This window comes from Bos indicus, chromosome 28 (genome assembly GCF_029378745.1).
Source record: "Bos indicus isolate NIAB-ARS_2022 breed Sahiwal x Tharparkar chromosome 28, NIAB-ARS_B.indTharparkar_mat_pri_1.0, whole genome shotgun sequence".
NCBI classification, from domain to species: Eukaryota; Metazoa; Chordata; class Mammalia; order Artiodactyla; family Bovidae; genus Bos; species Bos indicus.
Window position 1 is genome coordinate 18,021,319 of NC_091787.1, and position 12,985 is coordinate 18,034,303.

General features: G+C 39.0%; 1 protein-coding gene across 1 annotated transcript in view; it reads left to right on the plus strand.

Annotated features, from left to right (window-relative positions):
• The window catches only part of ARID5B (AT-rich interaction domain 5B), a 193,025-nt gene that overhangs the window by 22,509 nt on the left and 157,531 nt on the right, over positions 1 to 12,985 (plus strand). Inside the window, exon 3 of the mRNA XM_070782166.1 lies at positions 10,106 to 10,331. Within this exon, the coding sequence (XP_070638267.1) occupies positions 10,106 to 10,331 (226 nt within the window). The remainder of the gene's footprint in view (positions 1 to 10,105; positions 10,332 to 12,985) is intronic.

Genomic DNA, 12,985 nt, shown 5'->3' on the forward strand with positions numbered 1-12,985 from the left:
CAGAAGTCACCCAGACATCTGGTGGTGGAGAGGGCAGTGGTTGAAAGAGAAGGGACTGGCTTGGGAAATTGGAACCCAATACACTAGGGAGCCTCCATGGCAAATCCATTTCATCATGTTAAGGGAGTCAAATTAAACCTTAGCATACTTGAGAGGATGTCTTCATCACTCAGACAACAGAAAATTCTTCACATTTTGAATTAAGGCATATAGTCTTACTTTGGGGACAAAAACAAAATAAAAATTAAAGTACTTTTCTGTTGCAAAATGACTTTAAATCCCACCCACCCTAGGAAATTGGTGGAAGGTGGGGAAGGTTTACTTATTCCAGGATAGGAGTAGGTTGGAGTGTTACTACTGTAAAGGCTTAAGACACCGGTTTCTGGGACTTCCCCGGTGGTCCAGTGGTTAGGAATCCAGCTTCCACTGCAGGGGGAACGCATTCGATCCCTGGTCAGGGAACTAAGATTGGACATGCTGTGCAGCACAGCCGGAAAAAAAGACCAGTTTCCCAGAGACCATAGGGTTACCAAGCTGGTTTCTGGTTCTACTTCAGTTTTCTCATCACTAAAATGGGCCTGAGAACACCTATTTCGGCAAGTCCTTATGGGGATTGGATAAGATAATGTCTGTGAATCCATAGATTAGTGTGGGTAAAATAAAGTACCTCAGGGTTTGTCACTGCTGTATCCTTGAGGGTTGAGGAATATAACTTAGAAGCCCAAACATTCTTGATGGCTTTCTGGCTCGTCTTTGCCTTGGAGACACCCATCAGGAGCTACAGGGATGTCATCCCCAGACAAAGAATTAAGAGTTAGGAAGTACACAGTTCCTTGCAGGTGACATGTGAAGACCAGCCCCCCTCCTTTTCAGTTACAGTGATGCTATATGTAATAATAGTAATAGCCGTGATTTCTAGGATGCCTGTGTTGAGAGATGTACTAGAATTACCCCATAGGCTAGATACGCTATGAGGTGGGTTCTTTTGTCCTATTCACCTCCCCCCGCCCTGCCTTTTTAAGATGAGACCTGGGCAAGATAATGTTACACCCCAACATTAACATTAAACACAGAAGAGCTACATTGGAACCTGGGTCCGAGAGACTCCGAAGCCCGTGTTTCCTCAGCGCTCTTAGTTTCTTCCAGCATGGAGCATCCAGACAGGGATGGGGGCCGTCAACAAAAGCACTTGTAAGCTCTGGGCCCAGCACAGTCTGTGGCTCCTTAGCGCCAGAGAAGTAAAAGTTAAACAAACATCTTTGCCATTAAAAAGGTGTTTATTGTAGGAGAGAGAATGATGCAATTCAGCATCAAATACTGACACCTAAGAACGATTTAGCATGTCACAAGTAATCAGCTCAGTAATTCCCACTTCAGGGACCAAGGTAGTATTGGTATCATTTTATTTTGTCAAGTTAAGGACATTAAAAAACAGCTACTACTGTCCATTGCCATCCTCATCATATCTTTTTTCCCCCTCTAAAACACCACCAGATGAAAGGAAGAGCTATGAAGTCTTAAATAGAAAAGAGTGTGTAGGAGCCTCTCTCGATCAGCACTGCTCCCTTCTTTCTGCCCCGAGGGCCCGCCTGTGTGGCCCCACTAACAGAGTTCTGGGCCCCACTTCTATCAAGGTTCCCCATAGAAGAGAGAGGGATGGAGGAGAGTGAAGGCAGGTGTTTATCCTGCTCTTTCCTGTGAGGTTCCCACGGACTGTCGGTGTCCCGCTGAGAAAGAGTCAAAGCCACTGGTAGAAGGTCTGCTCTGCTCCTGTAACCGTTCCCTCCACCTTTGACAGTTGCCCCAGGAATGGTGACAGGTGAGCTGCTATGAGCCCGCTTTCCTGGACTATCGCTGTCCTAGGGTGCTTTTACACCCACCAACATCTTTCTTATTAGTCCCTTTGTGATTATCGTTATTCAAATATTCCATCTTTTTCCTGTTGGGATCCTGACTGATACAAGGATAGTCCTTGAAATCTAGCATATTTAGTTTCTTGAAGTATACACTGCTTTGTCTTCCTTGTTCCCGTTTCACTATTGATCAGTGAAAACTTCGTATTGTTGACCCCCATTACCATTCTCTTTTGCTGGATATTCTTGGATCTCTGATTGACACCCGCGTGCCTGCCGAGTGACACCTTTAACTCTTTGCATAGATAGCCTATTAGCAGGATACACAGATGTGTTACAGGGACAGTGAGGGGGCAGAAGGGTAGGGTCTTGAATGGCAGGTATCTGAGGGAGGCTTGGATATAAAGGAGTGAGTGGCCAGTGTAACCAGGCTCAGTGGGGTGCTTTCTTTTCCTTGGTTGAGTCCGCTGGTGCACACCATGGACATACATGCCCGCTCCAGTGCTTAGGGCATCACTAACTTTGAAAAGTTTGTCTTCAGTTTTAGTTTCTGTCTTGATGAAAAACGCCCCCTCTTGGGACTTCCCTGGCAATTCAGTGGGACTTCGCTTCCAGTATGGAGGGTGCCGGTTTGATCCCTCGTGGGGGAGTTAAGATCCCGCATGCTCGAGGCCAAAAAACCCCCCAAACATAAAATAGAAGCAATTCTGTAACATTCAATAAAGACTTTAAACTGGTCTATATTAAATTTTTTTTTCAAATTACCCACTCTTGTGGAACCAAGTAGACTGTTATTTTGGTTTCACAATTTTTTTAGCTAACATCACCTATTAATGTGTTTTGTGTTCCTGACATTTATCACATTTCAACTGCTCTACAAAGAACATTTTAAAAACACAGGATGTTTGAGGATGATTAAGGTGAATAAGCCATGTTTTCCTATTCTCGTTTAACCCTCCTCCTCCCTGCCAACCCCCACAGAATACACTAATGTGTTTATTGTCCTTTGGGCTCTATTAACATAGCTGAATATGGCTTTCCTCAGCAAAGGTCTGTTATTGGGTACCACATGGTGCCATAGAGAAGTTTCTGTTCACATCTTCTCTCCTGAGGAATGATATGTTAGTAAAAAAAAAAAATAAAAATATATATATATATATATATAGGCTTAGCTGTGCTAACAGAGGCCCAGAATTAAAGTTGTTTAAATAACCTGGGAGTTCAAAATCTCTCATGTCACAGCCTATGGGTAAGTGGTTCAGGCTTAATGTGGTGACTCTGCTCCATGAAATCTTTGAGACTTGACTGCTTTTATCTTTTTTCTCCTCAGAGATTTGCTTCCATTTGTATGATCCAAAGGCATATCCATCCCCTTTGAGGGCCTGGTCCAGAAGTTGTACACATTACTGATACTCACATCCGATTGGTCAAAACTTGGTCAGGTGGCTGCATCTGGCTGTAAGGGAAGCAGGGAAATGATGTCTTTATTCTGTGCCCAGCAAATTAGCAATCTCTTATTAAAGAAGAAGGGAAGAATAGATACAGGCAAACAGTCGATCACAGTGGGGAATATTAAATTCTTGTGTCAACTAAGCTCTTTTCTTACGTATAAGCCAAGTGGTACAGTTCCGCTGAACTTGAGTTGACTCTTGAGACATCTAAGCTGAGGACTGAACAAAGGACTGGAGTTTGGATGAAGGTTTAAACCAGCTAGTTGGAACCAAACTATAGAGTGTAGTCATGGGCTTAGAGATTAACATTGGAATCTCCATGGAGAATGATTTCTTCAGGGAGTGATATGCAAAGAAAGAAGACTGGACCCAGAAGGAACCTAAGGATATGTGCTTTCCTACATTTTCCCTGTAGGGAAGTAGAATAAGGGAGGAGAGAAATTGCATAGTTGTTGGGTAGGTGTTCTTCATGGGTCCGTTGAGTATCTGCACATCATGTGAGCAGAACTGACTGCCTTTGTTCCAACTGTCTTTTCAAGGAAGTTTATGTCGTGAACAGCCTTGGAAGATGGAGCTTGTGTCTTCCTCCAAAACAAAGGGCAGACATACTTACTGCTCAGTATTAAAAGATTTGGGTTCCCTATGCTTGGGGTTCCTCTCCTGAAATGCACCCACTCTTATGTATATGTCTCATCTAGGCCTCTTTGAATCCCCTTTTGGGAGCCGGGTATCAAACATCCGAAACAGATGGTGATACTTTGACGGCAGCTATTGCTGTGAACTGTAAACCATCCTTTGTCTCTGCTTACAGTCTGTATCTTCTATAAGCATCCATGAAACTGACAGATTAATTTATAAGTTTGAAGTAGAATAAAATCTCAGATTCTTCAGTTATTAACAAGAGGGAGAATTTTAAGACAAAGCTACACTTGTTATTAAATTATTTTTAAAATTAATTTATTTTAATTGGAGGGTAATTTACAGTATTGTGGTTTTTGCCATACATTGACATGAATCAGCCATGGGTGTACATGTGTCCCCCCATCCTGAACCCCCCTCCCACCTCTCTCCCATCCCTCAGGGTTGTCCCAGTGCACCAGCTTTGATTGCCCTGTTTCATGCATCAAGCTTGGACTGGTCATCTATTTCACATATGGTAGTATATATGTTTCAATGCTATTCTCTCAAATCATCCCACCCTCACCTTCTCCCACAGAGTCCAAAAGTCTGTTCTTTACATCTGTGTCTCATTTGCTGTCTTGTGTACAGGGTCGTCATTACCGTCTTTCTAAATTCCATATATATTTGTTAACATACCGTATTGGTGTTTTTCTTTCTGACTTACTTCACTTTGTTTAATAGGTTCCAGTTTCATCCACTTCATTAGAACTGACTAAAATGCATTCTTTTTAATAGTTGAGTAATATTCCATTGTGTATAAAAGTTAAGAATAGCCTTGGTTAATGATATAGTGATTTTGAAAGATTTTAAACTCAAGACCCTTTATGCTCAGATTATTTAGGACCACAGAGGTGCTTTGGTTTATGTGGATTATATCTACTGGTATTAGAAATTAAAACAAAATAATTTTAAATGCTCAATTTGTTTAAAAATAAAAGTAATGTGACATTTATATGCAAAAACTGATTGTCAAGCTGACTCAGACTTGACAAAAAATTAAATCAAAATGGATTATATTTGTAAATGTAAAACTATAGAACTTTGGGAAGAAGACAAAGGAGAAATTCTTCATGACCAGAACTCAGGCAAAGAATTCATAGGTATAAAAGTAAAACTACAATCCATAAAATTAAAAAATGATCAATTGGACTTGATCAAAGTGTAAAACTTTTGTTAAATACACTGATAAAGAATGAAAAGACAAGCTACAGAATAGGAGAAAATATTTTCAAACCCTAGGTCTAATAAAAGACATATCACGAGGGTACAAGGACTCTCAAAACTCAACAATATGGAAATAAACAACCCAATGTTTAAAAATGGGCAAAAGACTTAAATACACACTTCACCAGAAAGGATATACGGATGGCAAATTAGCACCTGAAAAGATGTTCAACATCATCAGCCATTAGGGAAATGAAAATTAAAAACATGATGAGAAACCTCTACATACATATTAAAATGGCAATAATAAGTTAATTAACAGTCATAGTATCAAGTGCTCGTAAGGACAGGGGACAGCTGGAACTCTCATGCATTGTTTGTGGGAATGCAAAATGGTACAGCCACTCTGGAAAACAGTGGGGCAGCTTCTGCAAAATGAGATATATACTTACTATATGACTCAACAGTCCCTCTCCTAGGTATTTATTCAAGAGAACTGAAAATGCATGTTCACACGAAAACTTGTACATGAATATTTATAGCAACTCTATTTGTAATCACCAAAGTTGGAAACAACCCAGTGTTCCTCAATGGAACACATCCATACCACGGGGTACTATTCAGCAGAAAAAAAGGAACAAGCTGTTGATACAGGCAGCAGCCTGGTGGCTCTCAAAGGCATTATGCTGAGTGAAATATAAGCAGTCTTAAAAGATTTCGCACTGTATGATTTAATTTATATGACATTTTGCAGAAGAGAAAACCATACCAGGCAAGATCAGTAGTTGCCATGTGTACAAAGAACTGTACACCAAAAAAGGAAGTTTTACTGTAAGTTAATTTTAAAAATGAAAATGGCAATATAAACCCATTATGTAAATGTAACACATTTTTATGAAAATTAACCATATTTTCAAAAACAAAAAAAAAATAGTATAAACAGTGGCATTGTTTTACATTTTTGTAAATTTCTTTACCATTGAGCTTAAAGAGACAGCTGTATTCTGATATCTCCTTCTGTATTCACTCTTTTGCCATACCATCTGTCATATAGTCACTGGAAAACCCCACTAGACACTTGAACGAGAATAAGAGTGAAAAAAGCAAATAATTTCTTAGTATTATTATGATCATTGTTTTGACTCTATGGACCACCTGAAATAGTCTTGGGGATTCCCCAGGGCTCCTGGCCCATACTTTGAGAACCACTGATATATAATATACCATCCCAAATTTTATTTTCATAGCATCAAGACTTTTTTTTGCCATACCCATATCTCCTACGTTTATTTAATGCTTTTGTTCAAACTAACCCATTTTTAAAAACAAAATTTTTTTAAAAAGAAACTTTCTGTATCTCCTATAAATGGGAAGCCAGTACCACTTCCCCATAAGTGGAAAGTTACTACAAGAATAAATATGCAGTGAGTAAGTTATATTGAATTTTAAAAGATTCATCCATGAACCATCTAAACTCATCTCTGTGTGGTACTATTTGGAAAACACTAATTTAGAGAAGGATAATGAGGTGACATACCACTTCATTTATGTTGACAGATTTAATCCTCACCATTACCATCAGAGATAGACAGTATTACTAAACTTAAAAAAAAAATGTGTGTTTAAAAAATGGAAGCACAAGAAAGTTAAAGTTGCCTAGTGTTCCACAGGGAGTAAATTACAGGGCAGGGATTTGAACCCAGGCAGTCTGGCTCCAGAGTCCAGGATGAATGCTGTGTTGGCAGATAGGAAACTTGGATTCTTGTCCAACTTCCACCTGAAGCTGGCAGTAGGACATGTCACTGAGTCTTACTGTTCTCATCATTGCCGTGGAGGAGGTGGGATGAATTAGGGCTTGGAAGTTTAAATGATGGGTTCCTGTCCAAGGGGCCGGGCAGGTACGGGAACGGTGGGCTGAATTTGAGGTGACAGGGAGTGGTGGGGGGTCAGTGGCAAACTACAGGGCTTGCCTTACATCTAAAGAAAGCAACCCTACTCACTTTCAACTTTCCTGTTTTGAGAGGGGTTTTCTGGTTGTTGTTTTTTTTTTTTTCACATATCACTTTATTTTATTTTATAAGAGGAGTTAGAAGTCTGGGGACTTTGTGTAAAATTTCTCAATTTGTACAACACTTGGAGAGGCCAGCCACACACATGAGCTGGCTGATATATGACCAGATGATCTCCGTTGACTTAGAGGAATCTGTGATTGAGTATGCTGTTACTACACAGTTGGAGAAACAAAACCCAAATGACAGAAATAGGCAGCTTAAAACAATGATGAACTTAGAAAGCGTCCCAACTCAGTCTATATAAATATTGATTCGGCTCTGGGTTCAAAGAGCTAAGGCACATTAATAGAATAATAGTGTATTTCTTTATGTTCCTGTTGTGTTGAGAGTAAGTCAGCAATACTTATCTAGTGCTAATTTTTGGTTTGCAGAGAGCTAATGTAATCATTAGATGAGCTTATTGAAATTCTTTTCTTAGATATAGAGACGTGCCCAAGAATGGTATTAGGAACTTTAGTCAGCACCGGCTCAGAATAGTAAACACGACCATGTGATTTATGCCATTGTGTATACCAAGTAATGTTTCCTGAGACTTTTTCTATATATATGTTGGCTATTTTGCTCTTTCGGGTGGTTTAGTTTCTTCCCCCTCCTCCGCTTATCAGATTTCCTTCTAAATCCTGGCATTTGAAATGTTGTATGGCTAGTTTCTCTGAATCCACAGTGAGACATACTGGTGGTTTCACAATTAATCCAAACTTGGGTTTACGGCTAATATGTGTTTATTTGAATTCCTGCATTTATTTTTATGTATTGTGTATATTCATAGTACTCAGAAAGTCTGTTTCAGGGAGAAAGAGGAAGGAGGACTAAATCTATAGACTGGATCTTGAAAGATGGGTTTATTCATCAATGACATCATAAGGATTGTATTTTCTCTTGGTTAATAAACGATTTGTTTGGCGGGTGTTGGAAGCCAGCCAGAGCTAGTCATGCCATTTCTTGGAAAAGATCTGAAGCAACTGGTAATTGAAATGATAATCATTTGATCATAGTTAGAGCTATTTGAAAATAACACTCATCTCCAGACTTGTCTCTTCTAGGGAACCATATTTGGTAAAATTGTTGCCAAATTCCATTTTTGCTAATGTTGAGACTTATATACCATGATACTTAATTATTTTCCAGTATATTCTAAACTTGATTTCTGGTTTGCCCTTTCCAGAAGCTGTTCCCATATGCTTTGAAACAATACCCAGCCTGAATTTTTATTCTGGCATTTAATAATCACCATGTAATAGCTATAAAATGCGTGACAACTACAGATCTTTTATTTCAAGAGGATGGTGTAGTGAGTCTGAGTGAAATCATCCATTGAAATGGTACTTTGTAATATGCCCCATTGTTTATAAAGTATTGACTTTTTTTTTTCTTGAGCAGAAGATACAAACAGTTCCCGCTTTGTCTCCCATTTACTGGAAGTTCATATTTAATCATGATAAGGGAAAGGATTCCATTACAAAAGTTTTACTTTTCATTTTTGATTGAGATTTGTTATTTTGCTGCTACCTATCAAACTCTTCTCAGAGGCAGCTTGGAACTGGATGAGGAAAAGTGAAATTTTAGATCCTACCTTAAAACACTTTAAAAAGACTAAATGTTTTCAAATCCAGGGCTTTTAACTGTATGAAGCTTATCTTAATAAACCCTCTTTTGTTTGCTTTGGAGTAGTGTGTACAGTGTGTGTGTGTGTGTGTGTGTGTGTGTGTGTGTGTGTGTGTGTGTAGGTGGGAGAGAAGAAGGAAAGAGTCATGTTTTATAGAAAAATTAGCCAAAAATCACTTGTGAATTCCCTTTGTTTAATAGCTCAGAGACATCTTCCTGTTGTTGTTTGTCAAAAATATTTCTAAGATTTTGTAAGCTTAGGGGTTTTCACAGCTCAGCTTTCTTCAGAAACGTGAAGTAAAAGAAATGAAAGAAGTCAGTTCAAGTTGAAATGTCAAATGATTCAAATAATCTAACTTTAAACCCAGGGAGATGATCTTCTTAAGCCTTTTCAAAGTATCTTTGGGAAAGAGAGGCCCTCCTTTGCTCCATGAATGGATATCTATTAAATATCTTGTTGGATTAATTCTGAGTCAGAAAAGTTGGTTGTTTCCTGGAAACAATTAAAGATGCTTAAAATTCAAATTTATGATCCATAGGAGAAACTCAAGTTTCAACTACTTTTCTTAGATTCAAAGGCTTTCTCCTCACCCACCCTCTTGCTTCTTACCCCATATGTATTAAGAGAAAAAATCAGTTCATTTCTCAACTTACAAAGTTTTTAAGAAACATGAGAATGTGTAAGTTTCTTTCAGTGGGAAGCACATAACATTTATGAAGTATTTCTTTTGGGATTACATCACAGTTTTATTTAATTTTAGGACAAAAGTTAAATTCAATATTTGTGTATAAGCCAAGGGAAAATGTACCATAAACATAGGAATTTGGGGGTGAGTCAGAGTTCCAAGAATCCCAGATTTACTTAGACCATTTATATAAAGACAGGCTAACCATTAGTCATCTATTTCTTGCTTTTTTACTTTTGTAATTAATGGCACCTAAAAATTAGCTTTCACCCAAGTGGTCAAAAAGGGAGACTGAGCTTTGGCAACTAGCATTAAAGATAGCTATTAGAATTACTGCCCAATTTTTGGACTTATTCTAAGCACATAACAAAAAATCCTATAACTTACTCCTCAGCTAGACCACAAGCAGTGAAAAACCTTTGAAATGAAGTGAGTTATTGAAGGTCCTCTGTCACCAAAAAAAAAAAAACACATTGTCTTCTCGCATTAGATTAAACCACTCAAATGGTATTTCAGATGGGCTTTATTGAAAAATGTATTATTTTACTTCAGAACCACCAATACTGTTGTTCTCTCCCAACTACCTCTTGTAGGATGAAGTCATTGCCGTTTCCGAAAAGGTGATCGTGAAGCTTGAAGACCTGGTCAAGTGGGTACATTCTGATTTCTCCAAGTGGAGATGTGGTCTCCAAGCTGGGTCAGTGAAAACGGAGTCCCTGGGAAGGAATGGACAGAAGGAAGCTCTGCTGAAGTACCGGCAGTCAACCTTGAACAGTGGACTCAACTTCAAAGACGTTCTCAAGGAAAAGGCTGACCTTGGTAATTATCGTTTGTACTTCTAAATCTAACATGTGGGCATGTACAGTAACCACTTCTTTTATTGTAGGTTTTGCTGGGAACACTGTCATTCATATCCTTGTGTGTGTGTGTACATATATGCTGCTAAGTTGCTTCAGTCGTGTCCGACTCTGTGCGACCCCATAGATGGCAGCCCACCAGGCTCCTCTGTCCCTGGGATTCTCCAGGCAAGAACACTGGAGTGGGTTGCCATTTCCTTCTCCAATGCATGCATGCTAAGTTGCTTCAGTCATGTCCAACTCTGTGCGACCCCATAGATGGCAGCCCACCAGGCTCCTCTGTCCCTGGGATTCTCCAGGCAAGAACACTGGAGTGGGTTGCCATTTCCTTCTCTCGTGTACATATATATATGTAATTTCTTTAATCTCAAAGGGACCTGGGAATATGAATGGATAGATGACTGGGTGTGTAAGAAATGGATGTTACCTGTTGGGTCACAAGACCTTCTATGTGTGGAGCCCTGTGCTAGAAAATGGATAATACAACACGTGGCTTTTAGCAGCTTCCAGTAGCTTCCCTCATAGCTCGTTGGTAAAGAATCCGCCTGCAATGCAGGAGACCACGATTCGATTCCTGGGTCAGGAAGATCCACTGAAGAAGGGATAGGTACCCACTCCAGTATTCTTGGGTTTCCCTTGTGGCTCAGCTGGTAAAGAATGTGCCTGCAATGCGGGAGACCTGGGTTCGACCCCTGGGTTGGGAAGATCCCCTGGAGAAAGGAAAGGCTACCCACTCCAGGATTCTGGCCTGGAGAATTCCATGGACTATACAGTCCATGGGGTCTTGAAGAGTCGGACACGACTGAGCGACTTTCACTTTCAGTTGCTATCAAGGCGTTAAGTCTTAATTGAGGGACCTAAAATTGAATGAGTGGAGAGTTAAAATATTTGTTCTGAGTAGATAATATGACATTTATTAGGACTGTGTCGGGAAAGCAAAACGAGGAAGACAGATGAATTACTTAACGTGGATCAAGGGAGCAACCTCAGAGCAGAGGATCCTTCGCTGGTTGGCAACTCCTGGCCTAGGTCCCCCAAGAGTTTTTAGTGTTCAGTGGTCACCATTAACTATATGGTTTTTTCTTTCCTTCCTTCCCCTATTCCACTACAGCTTTAAAGGAGAAATTGGGATTTAGAGTCCTTATTCTGTTTAGTGTTTGAATCCTGACTCTGTTGCTTCCTTAGCTGTGTGGGCTTGGGCAAATTAACCCCCAAGCCTGGAAAATGTGGACACTTTTCAGTGTCATTGGGAGATGTAACACCCAGTGATAAGTGTATATTGGTGTATGGAAGGGGCTCTATAATTAATTCTGTTGCTTTTTCTTAACACTGTCTTCTCCAGTGAATTTTTTGTGTCCTTTCCTGTTTTTTTTTCTCTTTTGTGTCTCCCAAGTGGCATTCACTGACTTACTTTCCTAGCATTGCTCAAGACCAATGTTGTTGACCTCTGATTTAGACCAGTTATTTCCTCTTTAGGCAAAGAGGAACTTCACTTTTAACATATTAAGGCATCTTTTTCTTTCATTCTAGCACAGTGCTGATTTTCATAGCCCTATTTTATGCGTTAATGTGAAAACTTCCTGTTTTTTCTTTTAACCTAGATTTTAACTACTACAACAAACTTTGACTATTTTAAATGGCATAATGAGACTGAATAACACCTGTAACTGACTTGTCTTTTGTGTGATTCTGGTTTGTGATGAGCTATGCTGTATTTTGGGAATAGCATTAATATTTTCTTGCAGTTTGAGTTTAATAATCAACAGTTTCTTGGCATGTTTTGTTAGATGTCAGACAATAATATTTTGGTCATGGTGGCCTGGTTGTCATGTGCACATTTAGAGAAAATTATTAATCTAGTGGTTTTTATTTTAAAACCAAAGAATTCCCCCCCCCCCCTTTTTTTTTTTTTTTACTGATTTTCTTATATAGGCTGTTACAATTTTGTGAACACATGTGACTAGCCTTCTGACATGTGGTAATGCTGAATAATACAGCTGTTGTGTTACTTGCCTAATATATGATCTAAGCTGTATTGCTGTTGTCTTATGTTTTTCTTAACATTAAAACCTTCCTTTTGTTTGTTTGTGTTTTTTTTTTTAAGTTCTGAACTATACTGTTACTAATAAAAAACTAAACAGGAAACCCATGGGGGACGAAAGGATGTGTAGATGGTTAAGCTTGATGTCACGCATATAAACAAGAGTATTTATAGCAGAGCTGTTTTTGTATTTAAAATTGATAGTTTATTAATGAATGAAAAGAAACCCAACTTCTTAATTTCATCAGGACATTTAGAGGTTTTGATCTTCCTGAACTCTAGAAATGTCCATAATGTAACTTTTTAATAATTGATTCCAGAAGACATTGGTTTATAATGCATATTCAAAGTACTTAGTGGTTTTTAAATCTTGTTGTTCGTTAGACTTAGAGAAATTTTTAAAATAATACTGATTGCTGAGGCCAGTTTTCCCAGATTCTTCGTTCAGTAAGATTGAGGCAAGGCCAAGGAATGTGACCTGATAAAAGGATCTCTAGATGACTGATTTTTTTTTTTTTTTGGGGTGGTGGGTGGGGGGTGGTCTCATTTGGGAAACAGCTCTATGATTAGTGCAG